The 21651-nt window shown below is 47.5% G+C and overlaps 2 protein-coding genes across 3 annotated transcripts in view; one reads left to right on the plus strand and one right to left on the minus strand.

The window, feature by feature from the left end:
• Nucleotides 1-7172, plus strand: part of CFAP44 (cilia and flagella associated protein 44) — a 121215-nt gene extending 114043 nt beyond the window's left edge. The window contains exons 30-32 of the mRNA XM_012652219.1: nt 2304-2464; nt 3691-3825; nt 6981-7172. Coding sequence (XP_012507673.1) covers nt 2304-2464; nt 3691-3825; nt 6981-7172 — 488 coding nt within the window. The remainder of the gene's footprint in view (nt 1-2303; nt 2465-3690; nt 3826-6980) is intronic.
• Nucleotides 7173-12581: 5409 nt separating this feature from the next.
• Nucleotides 12582-21651, minus strand: part of BOC (BOC cell adhesion associated, oncogene regulated) — a 34842-nt gene continuing 25772 nt past the window's right edge. The window contains exons 8-18 of one of the 2 annotated variants that reach the window (XM_012652231.1): nt 20800-20959; nt 20312-20422; nt 19750-19956; nt 19212-19393; nt 18481-18586; nt 18017-18139; nt 15645-15866; nt 14737-14972; nt 14464-14540; nt 13775-13968; nt 12582-12780 (exon numbers count right to left, since the gene is read on the minus strand). In XM_012652231.1, coding sequence (XP_012507685.1) covers nt 12593-12780; nt 13775-13968; nt 14464-14540; nt 14737-14972; nt 15645-15866; nt 18017-18139; nt 18481-18586; nt 19212-19393; nt 19750-19956; nt 20312-20422; nt 20800-20959 — 1806 coding nt within the window. In that variant the 3' untranslated portion in view covers nt 12582-12592. Of the gene's footprint in view, nt 12781-13774; nt 13969-14463; nt 14541-14736; nt 14973-15644; nt 15867-18016; nt 18140-18480; nt 18587-19211; nt 19394-19749; nt 19957-20311; nt 20423-20799; nt 20963-21651 lie in introns of both variants that reach the window. The other variant, XM_012652232.1, reaches the window with a different exon arrangement.

Here is a 21651-nt window from a genome sequence, read left to right on the forward strand (position 1 = left end):
AAAATGTATATAACATAATATTTACCATTTTAACAATTTGTAAGTAGACAGTTCATTGGCATCAAGTACCTTCACGTTGTTGTGTAACCATCACCATATCCATCTTCAAAGCTTTTTTTCATTTTTCCAAACTGAACTCCGTACCCATTAAACAATAACTTCCCATTTCCCTCACCCCCAACTCCTGAAAACCACCATTCCACTTTCTGTCTCTCTGAATTTCACTACTCTAAGTACCTCATATAATTGGAATTAAGATTCTTTGTCTTTTTGTGACTGGCTTATTTTATTTAGCATAATGTCTTCGAGGTTCACCCATGTTGTAGCGTGTGTCAGAATTTTCTTCATTTTTAAGGCTGATTAATATTCCGTTATACACATATGCCACATTTTGTTTATCCACTCATTTGTCAATGGGCACTTGGATTGCTTCCACTTTTTGGCTGTTGTGAATAGTGCTGCTATGAACGTGGGTGTACAAATATTTATAAGTTTCTCTGCTTCCAACAGTTTTGGGTATATACCCAGAAGTGGGCTTGCTGGACTACATGGCTTAGAAGTGATGGGGAACACTGCAGTTAGCTTGTTGTTGCCTTTCTCCATTCCTAGACCCCATGGGGAAGAAGAGGAGAGCACAGCCTAGAACATGGGGGTGGGAAGGGGTTCTTTCCATTCCAGGGAGGGCACAGCTCATGGCCAGGGGAAAGGTGGGTGGTGAGTGTTCCAGAAGCCTTTATGTCCCCAGGGGGCGCTAGGTAGCCTAATCAGCTTGGGAGAAGGACATTAGGCTGGCTTTACAAGGGGAATTGCAAGGACCAGAGTACATGTCCTAGTATGAGGCTGCCATGGAAGAGGGTACACCCTTATTTGGGGCTACTTGAGGGGAATCAAGGTTCTTATTGAGAGGGGCCCGGCAGGCAGCCACAGGGTAGCACACATGCAAATAATTCATCCATCATTGCATTTGCATCACTGATTACTATGGCCACCACGTTATGCTAGTTCATGGGGCACTCCTCACATAGGATAGAGAGTGAATGGCCCCTGCCTGGATTATGCAAAGTGGCAGCCATGCCAATTATACTATTATACTTCATTATAACGATTTGTCTGAATACACATTTCTGCACTATAATTGCCAGCCTGACAACATAGTGAAACCCTATCTCTACAAAAAATAGAAAAATCAGCCCAGCACGGTGGCACACACCTGTAGTACCAGCTGCTCAGGAGGCTGTGGCAGGAGGATCTCTGGAGCCCAGGAGTGTGAGGTTACAGTGAGCTGTGATGATGCCACTGCACTCCTGCCCAGGGAATAGACCAAGACCTTGTCTTAAAAAAAAAAAAAAAGAATTGTATCATCTTGTTACACCTTAGGGCCTTCAAACTCCATTTAGGGGATGGGGGACAGTCTGGTGACTAAAAAAGTCTTGTTACAAGACTATATTTTCTTGGAGAGCTCAAGCCCCACAAGAAGAATTTTCTCCTAGTGTTTTGATGTTTTCACATTGGAGAAAGACAATAAACAAAAGTAAAAGATATTGCATGTTATTAATATATGGAGGTAATCGCTAAGAAGAAAAATTTAAGGTGGACTGAGAAAGAGAGTGCTGAGGTCTGCAGGAGGCGGGAGAAGGCTCCCTGGCAAGGTGACATACCTGGTCAGATGGGTTCTCCAGCCTCAGCTCAGGAAATGAGTCTCCCTAGTCTCACAGCTTTCAGAAGTGGGCTGGGAGGAGTGAGCCATGTGGCTCTCTGGGGAACAGCAGTCCAGACAGAGGGGGCTGAGATGGGGGTGACCCTGGCATGTTTGAGAAGCAGAGAGGGGGCGAGCATGTGAGCAGGAGAGGCGCGGGCGGGAGAGGGGCAGGCAGGCAGACCATGCAGGGCCTCAGGCACCCCTGTAAGGGCTTTATTTTTACTTGGAGTAAGAGACTTCTATTGTCTGCTCTGTTCTTACCACTAGATGCTATAAAGCTCAATAATTTTAAAAAATTGAAAAGTTCATAATCCAGTTGGAGCCCGCTAACAGTCTGACGAGGGGCAGATCTGAGTGTGTAAGCCAGTTGGGAAAAATAAGTCAGTTTTACACAGGAATTTGAAGATGAAAAGACAGTGCTGAAATGGGCATTTTAAATGAGAAAAGCATCAGGCAAAAAATCACAGAGGAAAAATCAACTGGTAACATAAAACCTTTTACTATCTTGCAAAAGCTGTTCCCTAGGAATTTATTGTGATAGGTTGTCCATTTAATAATAATGGGAGCCATGGCACAACTGGAGACAGTGACTGTCTTCTTTTAGAAATGGAAGAAACAGTCCGTCAACTAATGGTGAGCAAGTTTGGCCGAGTGATAGACCTAGAAGCTCTTCAGACGCTTTCTGTTAATACAACGCTTGAAGAACTGAAGATCAGAAAACTTCGAAAGGAGCTATCGAATGCAAAGGAAATGAAGATGTGGGAGGTGAGGAGGAGAAGGGCAGGTGATCTTCTTTGGTCGAATGTGGGTGGAAATAAGAAATCCTGGTGAGCTGTAAGTGGTTCCCGGGAAGCACCTGTGCAGCTGGAGCCGGGTCTGTGAGTTCTGCTCAGCTCCCCAGATCTGAGGGCTGTCTCGGCTTCTTTACTGTTCACTTAGTTGGAGGGATTTGTCTGTCTTGGAGTGAAAGCACCGGCATTGGGTTTCAGAGTTCAGGTTGCATATAAATATGATGGAAATGGATGAAAGATTGTAGAGAGATCCACTTTGAGGCCTACATTAACATATAAATGCTCTGAGAGTGTTAAAAATGGAACTGCTATCCTCTGAGGATTCTAATTATATTATTGTATAGGTTTTGCATGCTGTTCCAATTTGGAAATTGCAAATCATCTCTAAGTAATAAATTTTATAACCCTGCATAGACTATTTGGCTGGTAGGGTCTTAGAACCTGTTAATGCCTACATGCTGTCCCTGAGCTGTGAGATGAGAGTCCCTGGTTCCAGCCTGATTCAGAGATAGGAGCTTTTACAAAGATTTAATATGCCCACAAATCTTTATGATCTCTCCGATTTCCTGTCTCATCCCATCAGCAATTGGGGTAGGAGGAGAGGTTCCTAAGTGCTACCTTGTCCAATGGCCCTGTCTCATCTTTGCTAATCCAAGATTTACCACCACACTTTGAAGAAGCGAATTATTTAAGTGTTCATCTTAATGGAACTGGTCCCTATCAGAGGACTATTGGAGATAATCTGTGCAATCTAAAATAATTTTTTGGAGCAATAAGAGAACAAAAGAAAGCAATTATAAAGATGTATGGCCATTCAAGCCTTCTACCTTAAGGATCCTGGGCCAACACTGGGGAAAGAGCAATATATGGAAGTTTGTCACTTAAATCATCATCCTTTTATGTAATGAGTACCAGCAATCAGTCTGCATATTAGTTTCATTCCTCACCCATAGAGCAATCTGTATCTATCTTGTTTCTACCTACAAATATCCTTGAGCATACTTACATTCTTCTTCTCTTTAATCAAACCAGACCCAGTGCAGTTGTTCCTGGCTGTGTCTTCCTATTGGCTTCTGATGACATTTTGATATGTGCACATTGCTCCATTTGCCTGGTGATTTTGACCCAGTCTGGACACTCATTTTTCTCTGTCTCCTCGCTTATTCACTTAATCTATTTTGCATCTTCCTGACCTGGTAGGAAAAGATTGCTCAAGTGCGATGGGAACTAATGATGAAGACAAAAGAACACACCAAAAAGCTTCATCAGATGAATGATTTATGTATCGAAAAGAAGAAACTTGATTCTCGGTTGAACACACTACAGAACCAGCAGGTGTGTTCCTTTTCTTCAGACCCTTTTTCAGAATTGAGGAAGTTCTATAGAGGTGGCTATTCACAAGCATGTCAAGTGCTGGTATTTAAACAAATCTTGACCTTGGACTACTTCCAGGCCATCTGGGTCCCTGAGGACACTGAGTTGGTATCAGCCACATTACAGTGGACCTGAGGCACTAGCTTTATTGGATGCCTTTGGGTACCATGAACTTATGTAAGTACAGTCTTTAGCAGCGGTCCCCAACCTTTTGGCACCAAGGACCATTTTCATGGAAGACAATTTTTCCACTGACTGGGGTGGTGGTGGGAGGGATGGTTTGGGGATGATTCAAGCGCATTACATTTATTGTGCACTTTATTTCTATTATTATTAAATTGTAAAATATAATGAAATAATTATACAACTCACCATAGGTTGAGGAACCCTGATCTATAGGGTTTGCCTTGCTTCTAGAGAGGGATGTTATTTTGATATAAATTCATTATTTATATCATGCCAGTATGATGCCAGTATACTCCCTGAGTTTGGTGTCAAACATCCATTTCCAATCTGTTTATTTCATTTGACCTGAAGTGGGCATCTTGAATTGTGGAATGTTACCCTATTTAAATGCTTGTTACTTTTTGTGGGTTTCAATTTGCTGTTATATAAATATTAGTGAGCCTAACATAGTACTTAATACATAGTACATGGTGAATAATACTTATTTAAGAAGTGTTTACCTGACTCAAGCCTTGCCTTCTAGGGAACCTAACACCTATATGGCATATTCTAAACTATATGTTATATACTTAAAATATTATTTGCAAAAATGCCAATAGTTTCTCTTGGACTTCTTTGCTTTACATTTTCTTTAAGCACCCTGGAAATTCTAAGCCAGGTGTTCTCAGAGTATGGTCCCCTGAAGAACAGCATCAGCATCACCTGGGAACTTGTTTGAAATGGAAATTCTTGGGCCCCAGCCCAGATCTACTGCATCAGATGCTCTTGGGAAGGGGCCCAGTGATCTGCATTAACAAGCCTTCCCGGTGATTCTGATGAATGCTAGACTTTAAGAATCCCTGGCCTAAGCAAAAGTCCTCAAGTAAGAAAGAGTACTATTTATTCTGTGAAGAGTGAATAAGAGGATTTAGGAGGTTTATAATTGGAAATTAGATATGAAAGGAAGGCAAAAATTTGAATATTGAGGGCCTCTTATCCACTGGAGAATTTTTGAGTGGAGCATCAAAGCAGTAAGGTTAATGCCTAAACAAAATCTTCACAGACTAAGCAGTCAGCAAACATTTGTTGACTTGATGTGTTTTGATCAGTCCAGATGCGTTAGTGAGGAAAGGGCTTGGAGGCGGGTGATCAGTTGAATGGGAAAGGAAATTACTAGTATATGTTCTTTATGTAGTGTATCTTTATATAGCATATCCTTACATGTATAGTTTCCCTACATGGGATATCTCATTTAATCCCTAAAACACTACTTTCCAAAGCTCAGAGAAGTTAAGTAACTTGCTCAAGCTCTCAGAGCTAATGCATAGTGAAGTTAGTTTTTAAACCCAGGTCTGTCTGCCTCCAAAGCTGACTCCATTGCTTCTTACGATGATCAAGGTGTGAACTGGGATGTAGTTGGTAAAAACAAAAAAGCAAGTGTCAAAAGATATTTCAAAGTAAGAATAGCCAAAATGTGATTGAATGTGGTGAGGAGAATGAGGGGAAACTTAAGGTGATTTCAAAGTGACCGACTGGAGATGTGGCGTGAGCTGGTATATCAGGCATGCTTTTAGCCACCAGTAACCAAGAGCCCCACTGAGAGTAGCTTAAACAAATAGGAGTCCTTTTTCTCACTTGACAGAAATCTGGAGGGAGATGACTGCAGGTTTTAGCATATGGGCCCCTGATGTCAGGGCCAGTATCTCTGATTCTCAGCGTAGACTTTAAAGTCTCAAGACAGCTACTCCAGCTCTTTGTTTCACACCATGTGCCGGCCTCTTCTGTCCCTCTTATTAAGAGTGCAAAAGTTTTCTGATTACATCCACTTAGCCACCCCTAGCCGGAAGAGAAAATGGGTAGGATTAGTGTTTAGTATTCACAGCTTCTAAAATAAAGGCAAGCAGGGGAGAAGAGGCAGAAGGGTATTGAGTAACCCTTACTTACCACAAAGGTCTGCCATAGTAAATAGGGGTAATGGAAAAATCGTGGACTTTTGGCTTCAGGCAACTTTTTCCAGCCTTGTTTCCAGCCCTTAATAATACAGTGACTTGGGCCAGTTCATGAATTTCTCGGAGTCTAGCTTCCTTATCTGTAAACCTGTATTAACGGAGTCTAGCTTCCTTATCTGTAAACCTGTATTAACAACGCGGAGTTCAGAGTTGCGAGGATCAGATGAGAGAGCGTATGCAGAGCACCTTGCACTGAGTGGGCACTAGGTCAGTGTCATGTCCTTCCTTTAACAGATGTGTTCCTGTACGCACACCTTATTGAGCATCTCCTTATGTAACAAGCACTAGGGCAGGTACTGGTGCACTGGGGAGACTCACTTATATGGGGTGCCATCTCAAAAAGGCACAAGATCTAGCAGGAATGATATCAAATGAGCATCCAGGTCAAACCATCTGAAATTGCCATTTTTTTAAAACTAAAAAATGGTCAAATATTCAATTTCATAATTATAACAATGTATACTTATGATAGATGTTTGGACAGAACAGAGAAGAGGAAATTCTAACCTAGTCCATTGGTCAACCTAGTGCATGGCTCCCTGAAAGTGATATTGGAAGCATGAGCAGGAGTTGGCTGGACGGGGAAAGAAATCGGATGAGGAAACAGATTTCTTTCTAGGCACCAAAATATGGGCTGTATAGAAAAAGGAAGACATACCTTATCTTTTGTGATTCCAGAGATGAGCCCTCTAGGTAAAGGGTGCCTGAGAGCTAGCTTAAAGTGCTGCTCTTCCCAAGGGATTTGCATTTGAAGAGTTGTTCATTAGTACAGAGGTGCACATTTTAATAGTGGGATTCGAGCAGAGGAATTGAAGGCTCCTTAGATTAAGGAGCAGTAGCTATTTAAACTGATCATTAGGCTGGCACTCCTAACAGATACACAGTATAAGAAGAGGGAAATTTTCACATCCCAAATGATGCTTAAACATTTTCTTTCAACAGGGCAATGTCTTCCAGGGCCTTCGGAAAGCAGATATCTTGGCAAAGGAGAAGGTCACTGAATTGATCCAAACCCAGGCAGAAAGGATTTCAGCCTTAAAGGAGGAGATTGCTCTTCTGCGTAAGAAAGGTGGCCTTATCCTCCCACCCATTCGTCCCTCACAAGGGAATGAGATGGGGCCCACGGACCTTTGAGTTTGCCGTTTTTTTCAAACCCATCCAAGATTTCCAACATAATTCATAGAAGTTCTGTTTCCTTGTCACCTGCAACAATCCTATTCTTTTAAGGTGAACTTATCCTAAAAGTCTAAAAACAGATCCAGTCATGTAGTTTTAATAATTTCTCTCCAATTTAGTTATCTTAGAACTGAATGAAGCACCCAACATCTAATTATTATAGAACTGAACCATTTTAGACGTTTGGGATCTACTATATATTATAGATTGAATATGAAGTTTTAACAAAGCTGTATCTCACAATCGCAAGAAAGCATCTATAATATATTTTGTTTTAGGAAATTTTGATTTTCAGGTATTCTGAATTTTTAGCCCTTGGCAAGAAAAACTATCATTCAATAATCCATGAGTAAACTTCCTTTTCTTGATACTTGCATCCTTAGAAAACAAACATTGATGTTATTTTTCCCTAAGAGAATGCAAGAAAAAAAGACAAATTATTTTGCCAACAATATCGTAGAATAAAAAATGCAAATTCAAATTTTGGCACAGTCAACTTCATAAAGCAGTTGTTCGAAGGGCTCAGGATTCAGAAAATGTAGACAGACATAGCAGAGCAGTTTGCTTTAGTTTGCTTTTGGTTGGCAGAAAGGAAAATAACCGGTTTCCTGAATCGCCCATGGTTTTTGCCGACTTCCCAGTTCTGAGTGGAGCAGAGGAGGGAGATTTGCAAAATGGTCAATGAGGAGGCTTTTCCTTGAAGATTTTTGCAGCTCCATCAGAATTCTACCTATTGGCCACAGTTTCTCATGTCCTGTGCCATTTTTTTTCAGAATTTACTTGGTCATTTCCTGGTTTTGCTATAGATCAGGAAGTAATGAAATAGATTTACATGCCTCTGAGAGAGCATCTCTAACAATCACTTTTGATTCTACATAACATTTTAAACTAAGAGTATCCTTTCGATTTGGGGGTAAGTGATCACTGAAATTCATGGCTGCAACCATGGAAGAACAACCTCACTGACATTTGGAGTCCTGTTAGTAACGCGGCATCGCACTGTAGATTCAGAGCTCTATGGGTCTGCATTAAGGAGCTACTCAACTGAGGCTGTCCCAAGATAAGTCGGTCACTGAGAAGGAAAGGTGGAAGAACGCGATATTGCATAACTGTAAAAAGCAACTGAGCAACACCAAGTCTTCCTAACCGGTGATTAGCCTGCTAACCTGTCCTCCCAAATGATAGACAGGACTTGCTTTCTTTGTATGCTAGAATATTCTTAGAGGTGGCCACTTGGTCTATTGTCTCTCTATGATTCTTTTATATTCCTATTTAAGAGATCAGAATAGTTTATTGTTTGTATCTGTCATCATTAATTTCTGATGCGATTGCTTTTCTACTGGAGAGCACCCTTTTATCACTTTCTCTGCTGTATAGCCTAAACTATGTGTGCCTTTGAAGTATTTTTAAAAATGTGTTAGTCATATCTTTGAGTGTCTTATTTATTGCTATTTAAAAATTTACCCTAAAATTTAGCTTGGAACAACAAATTTATCTCACCCTACCTATTTTCTCAAACCCTCTCAAACCCCAGGGTTTCTGAGCGTCAGGAATCTGGGAGCAGCTTAGCTGGGTGTCTCTGGCTCATGGTCTCTCGTGGAGTTGCAGTCATACTGGGAATTGGGGCTGCTGCCATCTGAAGCTTGGCGGGAGCTGGAGGAGCTACTTTCAAATCCATACATTTGGTGGTTGGCAGGAAGCTTCAGTTCCTCACCACGTGGGCGTCCCCGTGGGGCTGCCCACAACATGACTCTCCCAGAGGGAGTGACCCAAGAGTGAGGGGAAAAGCAAGAGAGAATGACCCAGATGGAAGCCACAATCTTTACAACCTACTCTCAGAAGTGACTTTGCATCACTCCTGCCAAGCTGGTGTGATGTGGGAGGGGAGCAGACAAAGTGTGAATACCTGGTGGGGCTCACTGGGCGCCATGGTGGGGGCTGGATACACATGAATAACTGCCTGGGTACAGTGGTTGGTCTCCAAGAAAGATCTTGAGGAGACACTATCCCCTTGGTACTTGTGAGAACCAAGAGAAGTTACCTAATCTTCCTTTGCTTCATTTATTGTCTGACAAATGAGGAATCTATAAAAACTCTGAGGCTCCTTCCCATTCTGAAGATCTACAATTTTATAATGATTGCAGCAAAAATGAATTTAGTACACAGAAGACCCATGTCAAGGATTTCATTTGTATTTCAACTTAGAGTAAAACTAATCAGGATTATTATTTTTTCCCAAATTGAACTACACTATATCACTAGTTAATTCTACAATATTTAGGGCTTCATTCAGTGTGTTTGGGATTTGACAAGACAGTTAACATTCAATTATTTTATTTTCAATATATAAAGATATATTGATAGCTTTAGTTTCATTTCTACTTGATTCCAGACTTAGTCTGGACTTAAGACTGAGTTTTTGGGAAGTTAAGCTTCAAACAAAAGACCACGATTCACAATTGCACAGATGTGGAAACAACCCAAGTGCCCATCAATACATAAGTGGTAATAAAATGTGGTATATGTATACCATGGAGTTCTACTCAGCCACAAAACACAATGGTGATCTAGCACCTCTTGTATTACCCTGGATAGAGCTGGAGCCCATTCTACTAAGTGAAATATCACAAGAATGGAAAAACAAGCACCACATGTACTCACCATCAAATCGGTATTAACTGATCAACACTTACATGCACATATGGAAGTAACTTTCATAGGCAATCGGGCAGATGGGAAGGGGGAGGAGGGGATGGGTAAACTCACACCTAATGGGTGTGGTGCCCACGGTCTGGGATGGGCACACTTGTAGCTCTAATTCGGGCAGTGCAAATGCAATATATGTAACCTAAATGTTTGTACCCCGTGTAAAAATTTTGAAATAAAAAAAAGACCACAAGAGTGCAGCATGTGCAGGAGGCGGCCAGGAGGTGACGGGAAAGCGTCCTGCTCAGTCGCACTGCTGTCTGCCTCCTCCTGTGCTCTCAGAGGAGCAGCCTCACCTCTGAGGTGCAGCCAAAATTTAGCCTACGCTGAGTTAGTTGTGGATCAACTGTTAATATACCTTGGCTATTTCGAACTCTTGTCCATAGTGTGATGGCTGATCAATTGCAGCACTGAAAGAAAAAGAAGCTGAAGAGTCCAGTCCCTCTGTCGCAACTTCAAAGTAAAAAAAATTACTTGTTTCTCCGGAGTCAGCCTGTCCTGTCACAGGCCCATCCTCAGCTCTGCATCCGCCCCCATCAGCTCCCCATGACTAGGTCTTACTCTTCCTTTAGCAATTTAGGAAGTCTATGCTGACTGAATAAAAGCTTTAAAAAGGCACTGTGATAATAATTAACCTGAACCTAAAGAAATACAAAATAAAATGAAATTGAATATCTGAACTGTTTCATTTTCTGGTCTGAAATTTACAAGTCTGTTGTCCTAAACTTTTCCTTCTCTCCTGCAATTGGCTAAGGTAAATATACACATTTATCTAATTTAACATGCCTCAGAAGTGCTTTTTCTTCCCCTGGACTTTTTTTCGGGATGAGGGGGAGGTAAAGCCATTCAGTGTTGCGATTCCCATGCTGTGCAGAAAGCAGGTGTTTTACATATCATTAATACAAAATTTACCAAACTTTATTTTGGCAACTACCTTAGATCATCAAGGAGAAAAAACAAAGGAGACTTTTAAAGAGCCAGTGGGCTAGAAGGTCAGTTACAGAGCTGAGAGCTCCTGGATTAGCGAAGGGAAGATTGAGAGCAGCAGCCCTGCCCGCTCCAGGAAGTGACCTCTGTGCCCTCAAAGCCATGTTGTGTCCGAAATCACAATATCTTATTGCTTCTCTGCCCCGCTCTACTTTAATTTTTAAAATTCTGCTTTCCATTTTTGAAAATCACGTTACGTTTCCATGAGAGTTCTCACATTTAGCTGTTTGGTGGGAAAAGGATACAAAAGGGTGCTGCCTTCCTTTTGGCCAGCAGGGGGTGCGCTTGTCCTAAACAGTCAAGAGTTTGACTCGATTCTTCCACGTTCTCTAGGATGGTGTTTATCAAAATCTTTGTGATTAGAAGCCAGGGCCTGGCATGACTTAAAGTGATTGTCTCAGGTGGCATTTCACCTGGAACCCAACATTACTGAACTCTAGAAAATACATCCCACCTCGGACCACCCCCCAAAAGAACTCAGTTTAAGTGTGTTAGGTTTCTCATTGCAAGCTTCGGTCTCCGTCTAGTTCGAGTTCTACAGATAAAAAATGTTAGAAGTTCAATTTAAAAAAGAATGAATGGTCGATCCTTTGGTTGGACAACAGTAAGTAAATGTGGGTTTTAAACTGGTGAGTCACCTACTCCAGCAGTGTTGGTGTATCTTTGGAAAGAAAGGAAGAGAATTTATCACGCACAGTATGTTCATGTGTAGGTAGCATAGCACTCAACTAAATGGTATTTTGGAGAAAATATTTGGTCTTCAACACACACATGTATACGAAAAGGCTTAGTTTCATTCCTTCAGTATGACCAAGGCTCTAGTCCAGTTAGTAAGAGACCTGGGAGGGACTCTGCTTCTCCTTGCCTGTTGTATAGCGTCTCCCTCTTGGACTAAATAGTCAGTACATTCTGCATTAATCAAAACAACTGGCATTCAGTGTTTAAAAAGACAAAAAAACAAAAAAGAGAGAAACATCTTCTACCGTTTCCAGATCTCATCTCTTGATGGATCTGAAAATGTTATAAGCAGGTGGGTATTTTCTTCAAATCCTCAAAGACTGAATTCTAACATCCAAAGAAAATGCTGACTCACATGTGACTAAGTTGAAGGTTACAGGGAAGACTAAACATTTATTTAGAAGTTACAGTGTTTGTTTTTACAGAGATATGCTGCCACAGATTATTGATTCTGGAAGATTTGTTAATGCTTATAGTGCTGTACACATCTTAGTCTGTTCTCATGGGCATCTTAGGAAAACACTTCCCATGGCCCCAGCTCCAGCCATCTTCACGCGTTCTCCAGGCTGTGATACCGCGGCCCTCCCTCTCTGCCTCGCGGTCATCATGAACAATGAGCCGGGATTCTTCCCCATCGGCTTCTCCGTGGGCCTCCTGCAGCCTCCCGCGGTCGCAGAGGTTCTGAGTGAGGAGTCTGTGTTCTGGCCAGTCTGCATTAGTCGTTCCTGCTCGACTCCTGTTAAAGTTGTGGCTTCTTTGTTTTCCCTATTGTACCTCAATGGGTAGGATTCCTTATGTTTCTCCAGAATTATAAAAACACATATACATATATTTACAAGTGCATAAATATATAAATATGGCTATAATAGAAAAATAAATACCAATTTTCTCTGTCTCTTAAAAAAAAACAAAACAATATATAGTCTTTCTGGGATATTGGCTTCTGCCTAAACTGTGGGAGGTGGTGTTTCAAAGGACACATGAATCGGTGGGCTGGGAGAGAGCCGCATCCCAGGTTCCTGTCTTACGTAGGCCCCTGGGGGGTGCTGGGGACACCAGTCTCCTCTACCCACTTGGCAGGAGTCAGAACTGTCCACCTCTTCAACTGGTACAAGGCCCAAGCAGCACGGGGGCCCTGTGAGGGAGAAAGATTAGGAAACATTAAAATCTACACTGACCGAGGCATCAACACTCAGTGGTGCTGGGTCTGTCTCTATCTGTGGTGGAAACCGGTTACACGGTCCCTGAAGGGTGTCTATGCTCCCTCCAAGGTCTCCCCCTGACATGGGATACTCAAGCACTTAGCCTGCACCCCAGCTGCATGGGAAGTCAGCGGAGCCCACGAAATGCAGGAGGAGACCCTGCTCTTTCTAGATGCCAGCTGCTGGTCCACCCTTCAGTATGGCTGCTGGTTATAACCATCCCACGCACAAGTCCTTCACCCCCGATTGACAGGGTCCGGTCTTAATGACGCTGGGTCTGGCTCTAGGTCTTCTAGAATTTAATCTCCCAGAGACAGGGCCCAGATCTGCATGTGAATGGACATGCACACCAGAGAGGCTAATAAATATCAGCCAGTCCTCTGAGCCAGCCTGTGCCCTCACCAAGCGTCCACTGGCTTCCAAGGCACAGAGGGAGACAGTGAGATGAGGGTGGCATGAATGGCCCCGAGCCCCCTGGAGAAAAAGTTCTGTGGAAGCACAAAGACTTCTGATGCTGTCTGTAAGGACTTTGTTCCTTAAAATGACTGACGCAAACTTATTCCTTAATTAAGAGACAAGCCCCAACAAAGCAAGGTATTTTGGAGTGATTAGAGAATGCCTCTTTGTGTGATGAGGTGCAAAAGGAATTTGTGAATGCTCTTGAAATGCAGAGACCAAAGGGCTTCTTTCTCTGAAATGGAGACGTGTCCTTATTCTTAGCCTTTGAGGACCACAGCTTGTAATGTTGGAGTAGGACCCACCCTGGTCACCCTATAGACCGACTGGGCCTTCGGCGGTGAAGCAGAGTAGCCAGCCACCCTCCACACCCCGTCATCTCTCTCTCCTCCAAATCGCTCCTGGGGGGTGGATGTCCGCCTCATGTCATCTCCGGCCTGTTCAGTTTTCCCACCGAGCCCCGGCACTGACCTGAGTGAAAAGGGGGGCCCCATGTTGCTTCCAGTCCAGGACACTCAGGGACACTCCTCATGCCTGACCGGCTCGTGGCAGCTGGCTGCTCCTGGAGGCGGCAGCAGTCTTGGTGGGGCTGGAGCAGCTGGTGAGTTGAGTCATCAGGCAGTGTGTATAAGAAAGAGCCCTCGTCTGGGCTAGACTTGGGACCCCTGCATGGCACAAGACCAGATGGGGAGTGAGGTGGGGCAGAGGGGGCCTGGCCCCCCACGCCTCTGTGGCTGCCTCCCTGTCTGAGGGTAGTAGGGCTCAGAGGGGCCTCTGAGCATGAAGTGCACCACGCCATCGTTCCCGCTGATAATTCTAGTCCATTTCCACCTTGCTCCACGTGGCAGGACGTGAGTGAAGCCAGGTGTCCGGGGGCCTGTGGGCAAAGCCAGTTGTATGTGGGTGTTTCTGGCCTGCCTAGGGAGGGGGGATTCTGAGGAACCAACCCATGCCCCCAAGCAGAAAGGCCATCATGATTGCAAACAAAGCGACTGCGCATTAGGGGAACGGCCAGCAGGCAGGGGTGTCAGATCTGGGGCTCCCTGAGTGCAGCACGACTCCTCGGCTCTCGGGGACTGCCTTGGGTTTGGGGACCTGAAGAGAAAGTGAGGCTCTGGGGCTTGGGAGTAAAAGGCAGGGGTGGGGAGGGGCGTGGTTACCTGATGACCTGGTGACTCTGGGGGTCGTATCCATTGCCAAGAATGGTCTGCCTCAGCAGGCTGTTGGTGTCACTCTGCTGCTCAACAGGAAGAGGAACGAAAGTCATGTCAGGGAGTCCAGGTAACTTCCAGTTTGCTGATCAACAGGATGACCTGTTCTTGACCCAAGAGAGCCCGGCCCAACAGCCCAGGACGAGGTGGGAAGAGGACGCCGCCAGCCACTCCCCCCTCGGTGGCCCACGCCTGCTGCCCGCGCAGCCGGGAGCACGCTACCTGCGGAAGCTCCCCGGGGCAGTGCTGCTGGGGTCTCGCGCCTGGGCCGCCCATTGCCGCCGCGGGGCAGCCCCTGTTCACAGGGGCCCCACCGCTGCAGGCCCGTCCGCTGACGCCGCTCAGGTAGGGCTGTCCGCTGGCCCGGTGGCCTGGGAGTCCTCCCAATGGCACCATAGTGTACTGGCAGGAGGAGGGTGGGAGGACACTTCGAGGAAAGCCCAGGTCTGTTGTGTGTTCTGGAAGGACAGAGGACAGAAGCATGTGTACGCCAGGGCAGCCACGGGCAGCTTGAGAAAGCCCCACATGGACTTCAGGAAACTCGTGACCACACTGGTTCAAGGACGTAGGCAGGGAGCTGACACTGCCCAAGGGAAGGACAACATTTTCTCTCAGAATCTCCTTCCTGTCACCCACTCCTTCCTAACATCCGGACTCTTCTGCAGTGAGGAGAAGGGTGGGGAGACACAGCAGCAAGCGTTTGCGGGAAGGAGGCGGTGAGTGAAAAGGAGCAATATTTGGCAAATTGGCCAGATGTGTTGCCATTTGAAGCAGAAATTGGTGACTAAAAGACAGATTAGCCCAGGATGAGGGGGACAGCTGAGGGCAGCCAACTATAAGTATGAACAAGAGGTCAGAGAAGCAGCTTCAGACACTAGAGGAAGATGGAGCCAGCTAAGTACCGAGCTCCAGAGACGCAGAGAGGACAGTTAACCTCCACTTCCTTCTGCTCTCCTCACCGAGGTCTGTGAGCCGGGAGGGAGTGGCCCAGACTCTGGGAGTTCTTCAGGGCACCCCAGGGCTTCAGCTGCCATGGACCTGCCCTGGGCCGGGGCCTCCCGGGTGGGCTGGAGGCGCCTCTCTCCTCCCGGCCTCCTCCCCTTTGCTGTGGCGCAGGGTCACTCACTCACTTTGCTTAGCCCAGGCCCTCCACAAGCAGAAGGGGATGAAAGTGACGATGATGAGGACGATCGAGCCCAGGACGACACCGACAATCAGGTAGGGCAGGTCGCTCGAGCGCGCCACCATGGCGCCAGCGCCCACTGGCCGCTCTATGGTTTCAGGAGGGGGTGGCTGTGGCGGGGGCAGGGTTGCGGGCGGGAGACGTCCAGGCTGACCGGAAGACTTCCGAGCTGTGGAAAAAACTCACTTCAGCATCTATTTCTCTGACATTTCCTTCACAACAAATAGGAAAAAAAAATACCCCAGTTCCATGGGTGTAGGAAATGAGGTCAAACTCACGAGATAGGGCCTCCAAATCCCTTATGTGAATGATGGCCATACTCAGTGTGACATTGGCATCTAATGTGAAATGTGGTATTATATTTTACAACACGACCTGAGATATTTGTGAGACAAGCACAATAGGCGAACTGTGTCCTTTGGGCAGAAGTGGTGTAGTGTTTTCTGAAAGAATAACTGGTGAACTTTGGGAAGAAACTATTTAAAATGCATGAAACCAGCAAAAGGACTGGTAATGGAAGGATTGACCCAAAAATTTGCTACTGCTGGGGGGATTGAGAGAGGTGAAGTCCTGGGTATTAGCTTGGGTCTCAGAGCAGGGAGACAGGCGTCCCGGGACTCACTAGGACAAACAGCCGGGAGACGCCAATTCACAGGTGAGGAGGCAAGGCTGTCCACTGCTCGCGTGTTACGGGGCGCGGCTGGCACTGCTGACTCTCGCAGCCGCCCTCTCCCCTGACTCATTTCCCCACCGCCCCTCTGGCTGCTGCTTTTTACACTTCTCCTTCCCTGCTCTCTGTTTCTTCAGATGCTGGGAGACCTTCCTGCCGCCTCTGGGCCTATACCCTCTCTGTGTGACCTCACCTAGTCCCCAACCGCCACCTCTATCCTAAAGACTCTGAAGTCAGTCTCCCCACAGACCCCTCCTCTGCGGCAGGAGACCTGCTGCTTCTCAGACACTTCATCTCACTGTCGCCAAAAATTCAGAGATTCGGTAAGTCCCCTTGTTCCTTTCTCATGAAACCTGCTTCTCTGCTTGCCTTCCCCATTTCAGTAAGTGGCACCGTCACCTGTGTGGTACTTCAAGCCAGAAACCACAGTCGACTTTTAACTCTTTCCACTCTCCCCCAGCCCCAGCAAGCAGTCCTGGTCCTGCCCGCCCCTCCTCAGGACAGAGACCCAAGCCCATCCCTTCTCCTTCCTGTAACTTCAGGGCCCAGCTCTCTCCCCTCAGCGTGCTCCTCACACGGTAGCCAGGGACCATCTCAACACGCAAATCCAACAGGGACCCTCCTGCACCTCACAGCCCGGCGTGCCCAGTGCCCACCACAGGACACGGAGTGTCTGGCCTCCTCCCTGAGTTCTCCCTCCCCCTCCTTCCCGGTGCTGGACACTCCAACCATCTGGGGCTGCGTCCAGGCCTGTCCCCCAGCCCTCTCCCTCCTCATTCTAGCCCCAGGTCAATCCTCCCTGAGGGCCAGTGGCTTTCTGAGGCCTCTGTCCTTTTCCCTGGTGCAGCTCTGTGTAGGCTGGTGTGGGGGTTTGTCTGGGCACCTATCTGCCCCTGCACTGTACGTGGCCGAAGAGGGCGGCAAGTGCACACAGCAGGCGCTCGGTAAGTATCTGCTGAGTGACTGAAAGCAGTGGGAGGTGGGAGAGAGAAAGCTGTTGCCTCAGAGACAGGAGATGTGTTGTCTCCATTCCCACTACTTTGTGATCTTCTGATTATGTTCTTTGCGATGTATCTGCTTATCTCACTTTCAGTATCTGCAAAATGGAGATAATGATATCTCCCCACCTGACCAATGTGCGAATTAATAAGTTAGTATGTGAACACGTTTAACATGTTTCAGTGCAGAGGAATGGCCAGGGCCTGTAGTGAGACAAACCTGGTCGAAAGCGTGCCCCCCCACTAACTGGCTGCATGACCTTGGCCGAGGTACATAGTTTAATGATGCTCAGTTCCTTCCCCATCTCATGGGGTTGCAGTTACACAAACCAACCAACATAAGTGCCAAATGCTACTTCAGGAATAAAGTAACTGTAGGAAGTTCCCAACCTAAGAATGGGATCTATCCTATGAGTTCATGGATGACTTAATTCCCAAGTTCTTTGACGTCATCATGATGGCAACCCACTCATACTTAGAATGAGGCACAGACAAACGAATAGAAGAGTGAAAAAATGATAAAGTATGGGGCTTCTTGGAAAATAAGAAGTCTTCTAGGAAAGAAGCACCCAGCATGACACAGGGAACAGTGACTTTATCCTAGTTTTCTGGAAACAGCAAGAAGGGAGCGAAGAGCCCAGAGAGAATCACCTTTGGTCTCACAGATCATCACGTTGCTGAACTCGCTCTCCCCTCCTTCGTTGAAGCACTGCATCTTAATGTCGTAGGAGGTCTCTGGCTGCAGGTGGCTGATGGAGTGCCAGTACCTATCCCCTGGGAAAGAGAGTGAGAGTCGTGTGTGGTGACATGTATGTTGTTTGCCTGTCTCTGATCTCACAGTCAGTCTCAGATAGGGCTGTGTGTATGGGGCAGTGCCACTGGGTGGCACGGGGTGAAGAACCCAGGAGGAGTTGTTCCTTGTTGTCCCACCACCATGGGAAGGAAGCGCGTGCATGAGTGAACGGCAGCCCTGAGGGTGTTATGGATGAGTCAATGATACAGAGCATGGATGCTTCGTGCCACACCAGGCCCGTGTTTTATGCTTTACTGGGTTTCACCAATACCCAGACCCCGTGCCGGTGGAGGAAACCATGTTACACAGGAGCGCTTCTCACCTTCCACCATATCCTTCTTGTAGTCATTATCATTGTCACTGTCCGTGGGTCGATAGTAGATATAAAAGCCATGGATCGGGGTGTTGTTGTTACTCGCTGGGATATACTACGGGGCGGAGAAGAGACAAGCCGACAATGGAGCAGAGAAATCATCACTGAAGCAGGCCCACTGGTGTATGGAAATTCATCCCATCTAGGGTTTGACCTTCACTGGGGGCCCATGGCAAATATTTCTCACGCTACCCTGAGGTTCCCTGAAGAATGCTGTGATGATTACTCATATTTTCTTTAGCCTAGAAGTGCCCAGGCTTTTGGAGAGAAGGAACAAATTGCCATTTCTCCGAAGACTTAAATCCCCTCTGAACCCTTCCAGGCATATGAGGGTTAGTATCTCTGGCTAAAAAGGGACCCTGAACAATTATGCCGGGATTCCCTGTGGTGCCAGGGGAAGGGCAGAAGGAGGGTGGGACATAACCTGAAAATGAGGACCAGCTTGGAGGTCTACCAGGGAAAGGCCCCCAAACAGCAGCTCCAGCTTACTAAGAGCCTCCCAAGTTCCACCAGTCGGGCTTTCAGGTGCACTGAGCAGGGGAGCCCACCCCCAGGCACACGGTGGGGGACGTGTAGGGGAGGCATCTTAGGAGAAGTGCCCAGGCAGGGAGGGCAGCCAGCTCCTGCAGACATAAGCCTGGGCCCGCCTTCCCAATGCGTCCGAGGCTAGACCCGCTTACCATCCACTTGAGCATGATGGTGGTCTCGTTGACGGCGTCCGTGAAGGTGATGTAGGGGCCTGCCACGGGCCTCTCGTACACACGGCCGCTGTAGCCTGACACCACGTAGGGCCGGGACGGCGCGCTGGGCTCGCTCTCCCCCAGCATGTTCAGAGCCCGCACTCGGAACTTGTAAGAGGTGCCTGGCGAGAGGGGCACCCACCGAATCAGGAAACGGCAAACATCTTCTGACTGTCCCTGGCCCATCAATCCCTGGGCCTAGAGGACCTTCCGGGCAGCCCTTCCCCAAAGCAAGTCCTCAGAGGACTCACAAGAACTCCTGTGCTCATCAGAGAGGAGCCCACAGGAAATGGCTCTGAGCCCCGTTATGGGAGAGGGAGCAGGAAGGGCTTGCGGACTGAGATAAGCACCACAGGTGGCATCGTATCCGCGTGCGCAAGGAGGTCTGAGCCAGAGAAGAGCCTCTGAGGCTCATCCTCCTCCTGTAGGTGGTGAGGGGGCAGGTGGGGAATCAGGAGGAGCGTGGCCAAGCCCCTACCTTTCTCCAGGCCTGTGATCTCCACAGACAGCCGCGAGGGAGGGATGGCACTGGTGGCCAGGATCCAGTCTCCCACTTTCTTGAGCTTCTTGTACTCCACCCGGAAGGACTGGATCGGGAACCCACCATTCCCTCGGGGAATCCAGGTCACGTAGACTGAAGTCTCAGAGGCCATGGAGATAGTGGGCCTGTCCGGAGCTTCTGGGGCTGGGGAAGACCGCATAGGTTGAGGAGAGAAGCAGGAGGGACACAATGGCAGGACGCTGTATTCCGACTGGCCACGGCTGCCCCAACAGGGCCTGCTCCTCCCCAGCCCTCACCCACAGGTGTGTGCATCACACCTACCCACTGCTGCCTGGCTGCACTGGGCCAGCAACCCCAGCTTTATCTGAAAAGCTCCAACCTATAACTCCTTATTGTGGTTAACTGGGGAGATGCCAAGAGAATGACATAAGGACTCCTGGACCTTCTGAACCATGACCCCATCCAGCTGCAGCGGTGGCCCTCAGGAGCAGCTCAGTCCTGATGGGCATCCCCCCGACTGGTTGCTACTGGGGCTTACGAGACAAGCGGCCGTGGTCCGGCTGGCTGCTGCTCTGGGGACTGGCCCCAGGGTCATCTCTCTGGATCTGCTGCTCCTTGCTGGCCACGATCTCGGGTTTGGGCCGCCGTCCTGGGTGGAATTGGGTTGAGATCAGCAAGGGTGGGAGCACGCATTAGGTCTCCCTCCCCAGAGTGAGACTCTGCCGAGGGGTGTGACAATGCGGTACAAATAAGAACACAGGGCGCTGAAAGCGTGGTCTGATTTCCAGCTCTGCCTGACTACATCAGAGAGGGACAAAGGGATGCCCGAGTGGCCTACTGGTGACTCTCCTGATGAGAGATGGGACCTTACGTGGCACACAAACCACAGGGAGGCAGTAGTGGGAAGGAAAAATAAAGTTCAAGGTGAGTAGCTGGGGCAAGGAGAGCAGGGATTCCCACCTGGGCCTGGTGGGACTCCCTTGGACCCATGGAAATCCCAAGCTAGGGCCGATGTTTGACTCTCACCAGTTCGGAAGGTGACCATGGCTGTCTGGCCCTCGCCCGCGCAGTTGTACGCTGCCATCTCCACTTCGTACAAGCTCCCGGGGTCGAGTCTGGTGAGGGCCAGGCGGTGCTGGTTGGCCGGAATGCCGGAGATGGTCCAGTCATCAGAGGAGTTGGTGACCTGCTGGAGAAGGTAGCTGGTATAAGGACCAGCATCTCAGCCCAGAGCTGCAGGTCGTGTGTGGTTTGCAAGGAAAGCAGAACTGAGCCCAAGAGGGCCGGAGGAGGGCAAGGACAATGGGCCAGGCAGGGGAGGGTGGCCTCCTGGCTATGGGACACCCCTCTCACTGGGACAGTCAAGTCAGGCTTCCAGATGCCTCAGGTAATGATGCCATCCAAGCGACCTCAGTGGGGAAGGTCGGGAGGCCTGACTTGTGCTGCCCAGAACTCCAAAGACCTCCTCCCCCTTGTATTTCCAAAAACCTCCCTGTTTTACTTCCTTCCTCTTTGCTGTACTTAAACCAAACACAGTTCCTTCGGTTTATATTCTAATGAGGGACAATGACAAGAAAGATAATAAAAGCTGCAGCACCAGTAGAAACAGCAACACTCACTGAGAGCTTACTATGTGCCGGGCAGGGAACTGAGCACTTTATATGCACGACCTCATTTTTCCTCACGACAGCCCAAGAGATCGGTGTCAATGTTGTTTCTACTTCACAAACGAGGAGATTAAGGCTTAGAGAAATGAGTGATTTGCTCAAGGCCACACTGCTGGAGCACAGAGACTGTGACTGGACTCCAAAGAGTGTGCTCGTAATCATCCCCTCTCCTAGGAAGACATGGGGGCCAGGGGGCCTGGGTCTCAGTCCG

The sequence above is a fragment of the Propithecus coquereli genome, unplaced genomic scaffold (assembly GCF_000956105.1).
Source record: "Propithecus coquereli isolate 6110/MARCELLA unplaced genomic scaffold, Pcoq_1.0 Scaffold386, whole genome shotgun sequence".
Lineage (NCBI taxonomy): Eukaryota > Metazoa > Chordata > Mammalia > Primates > Indriidae > Propithecus > Propithecus coquereli.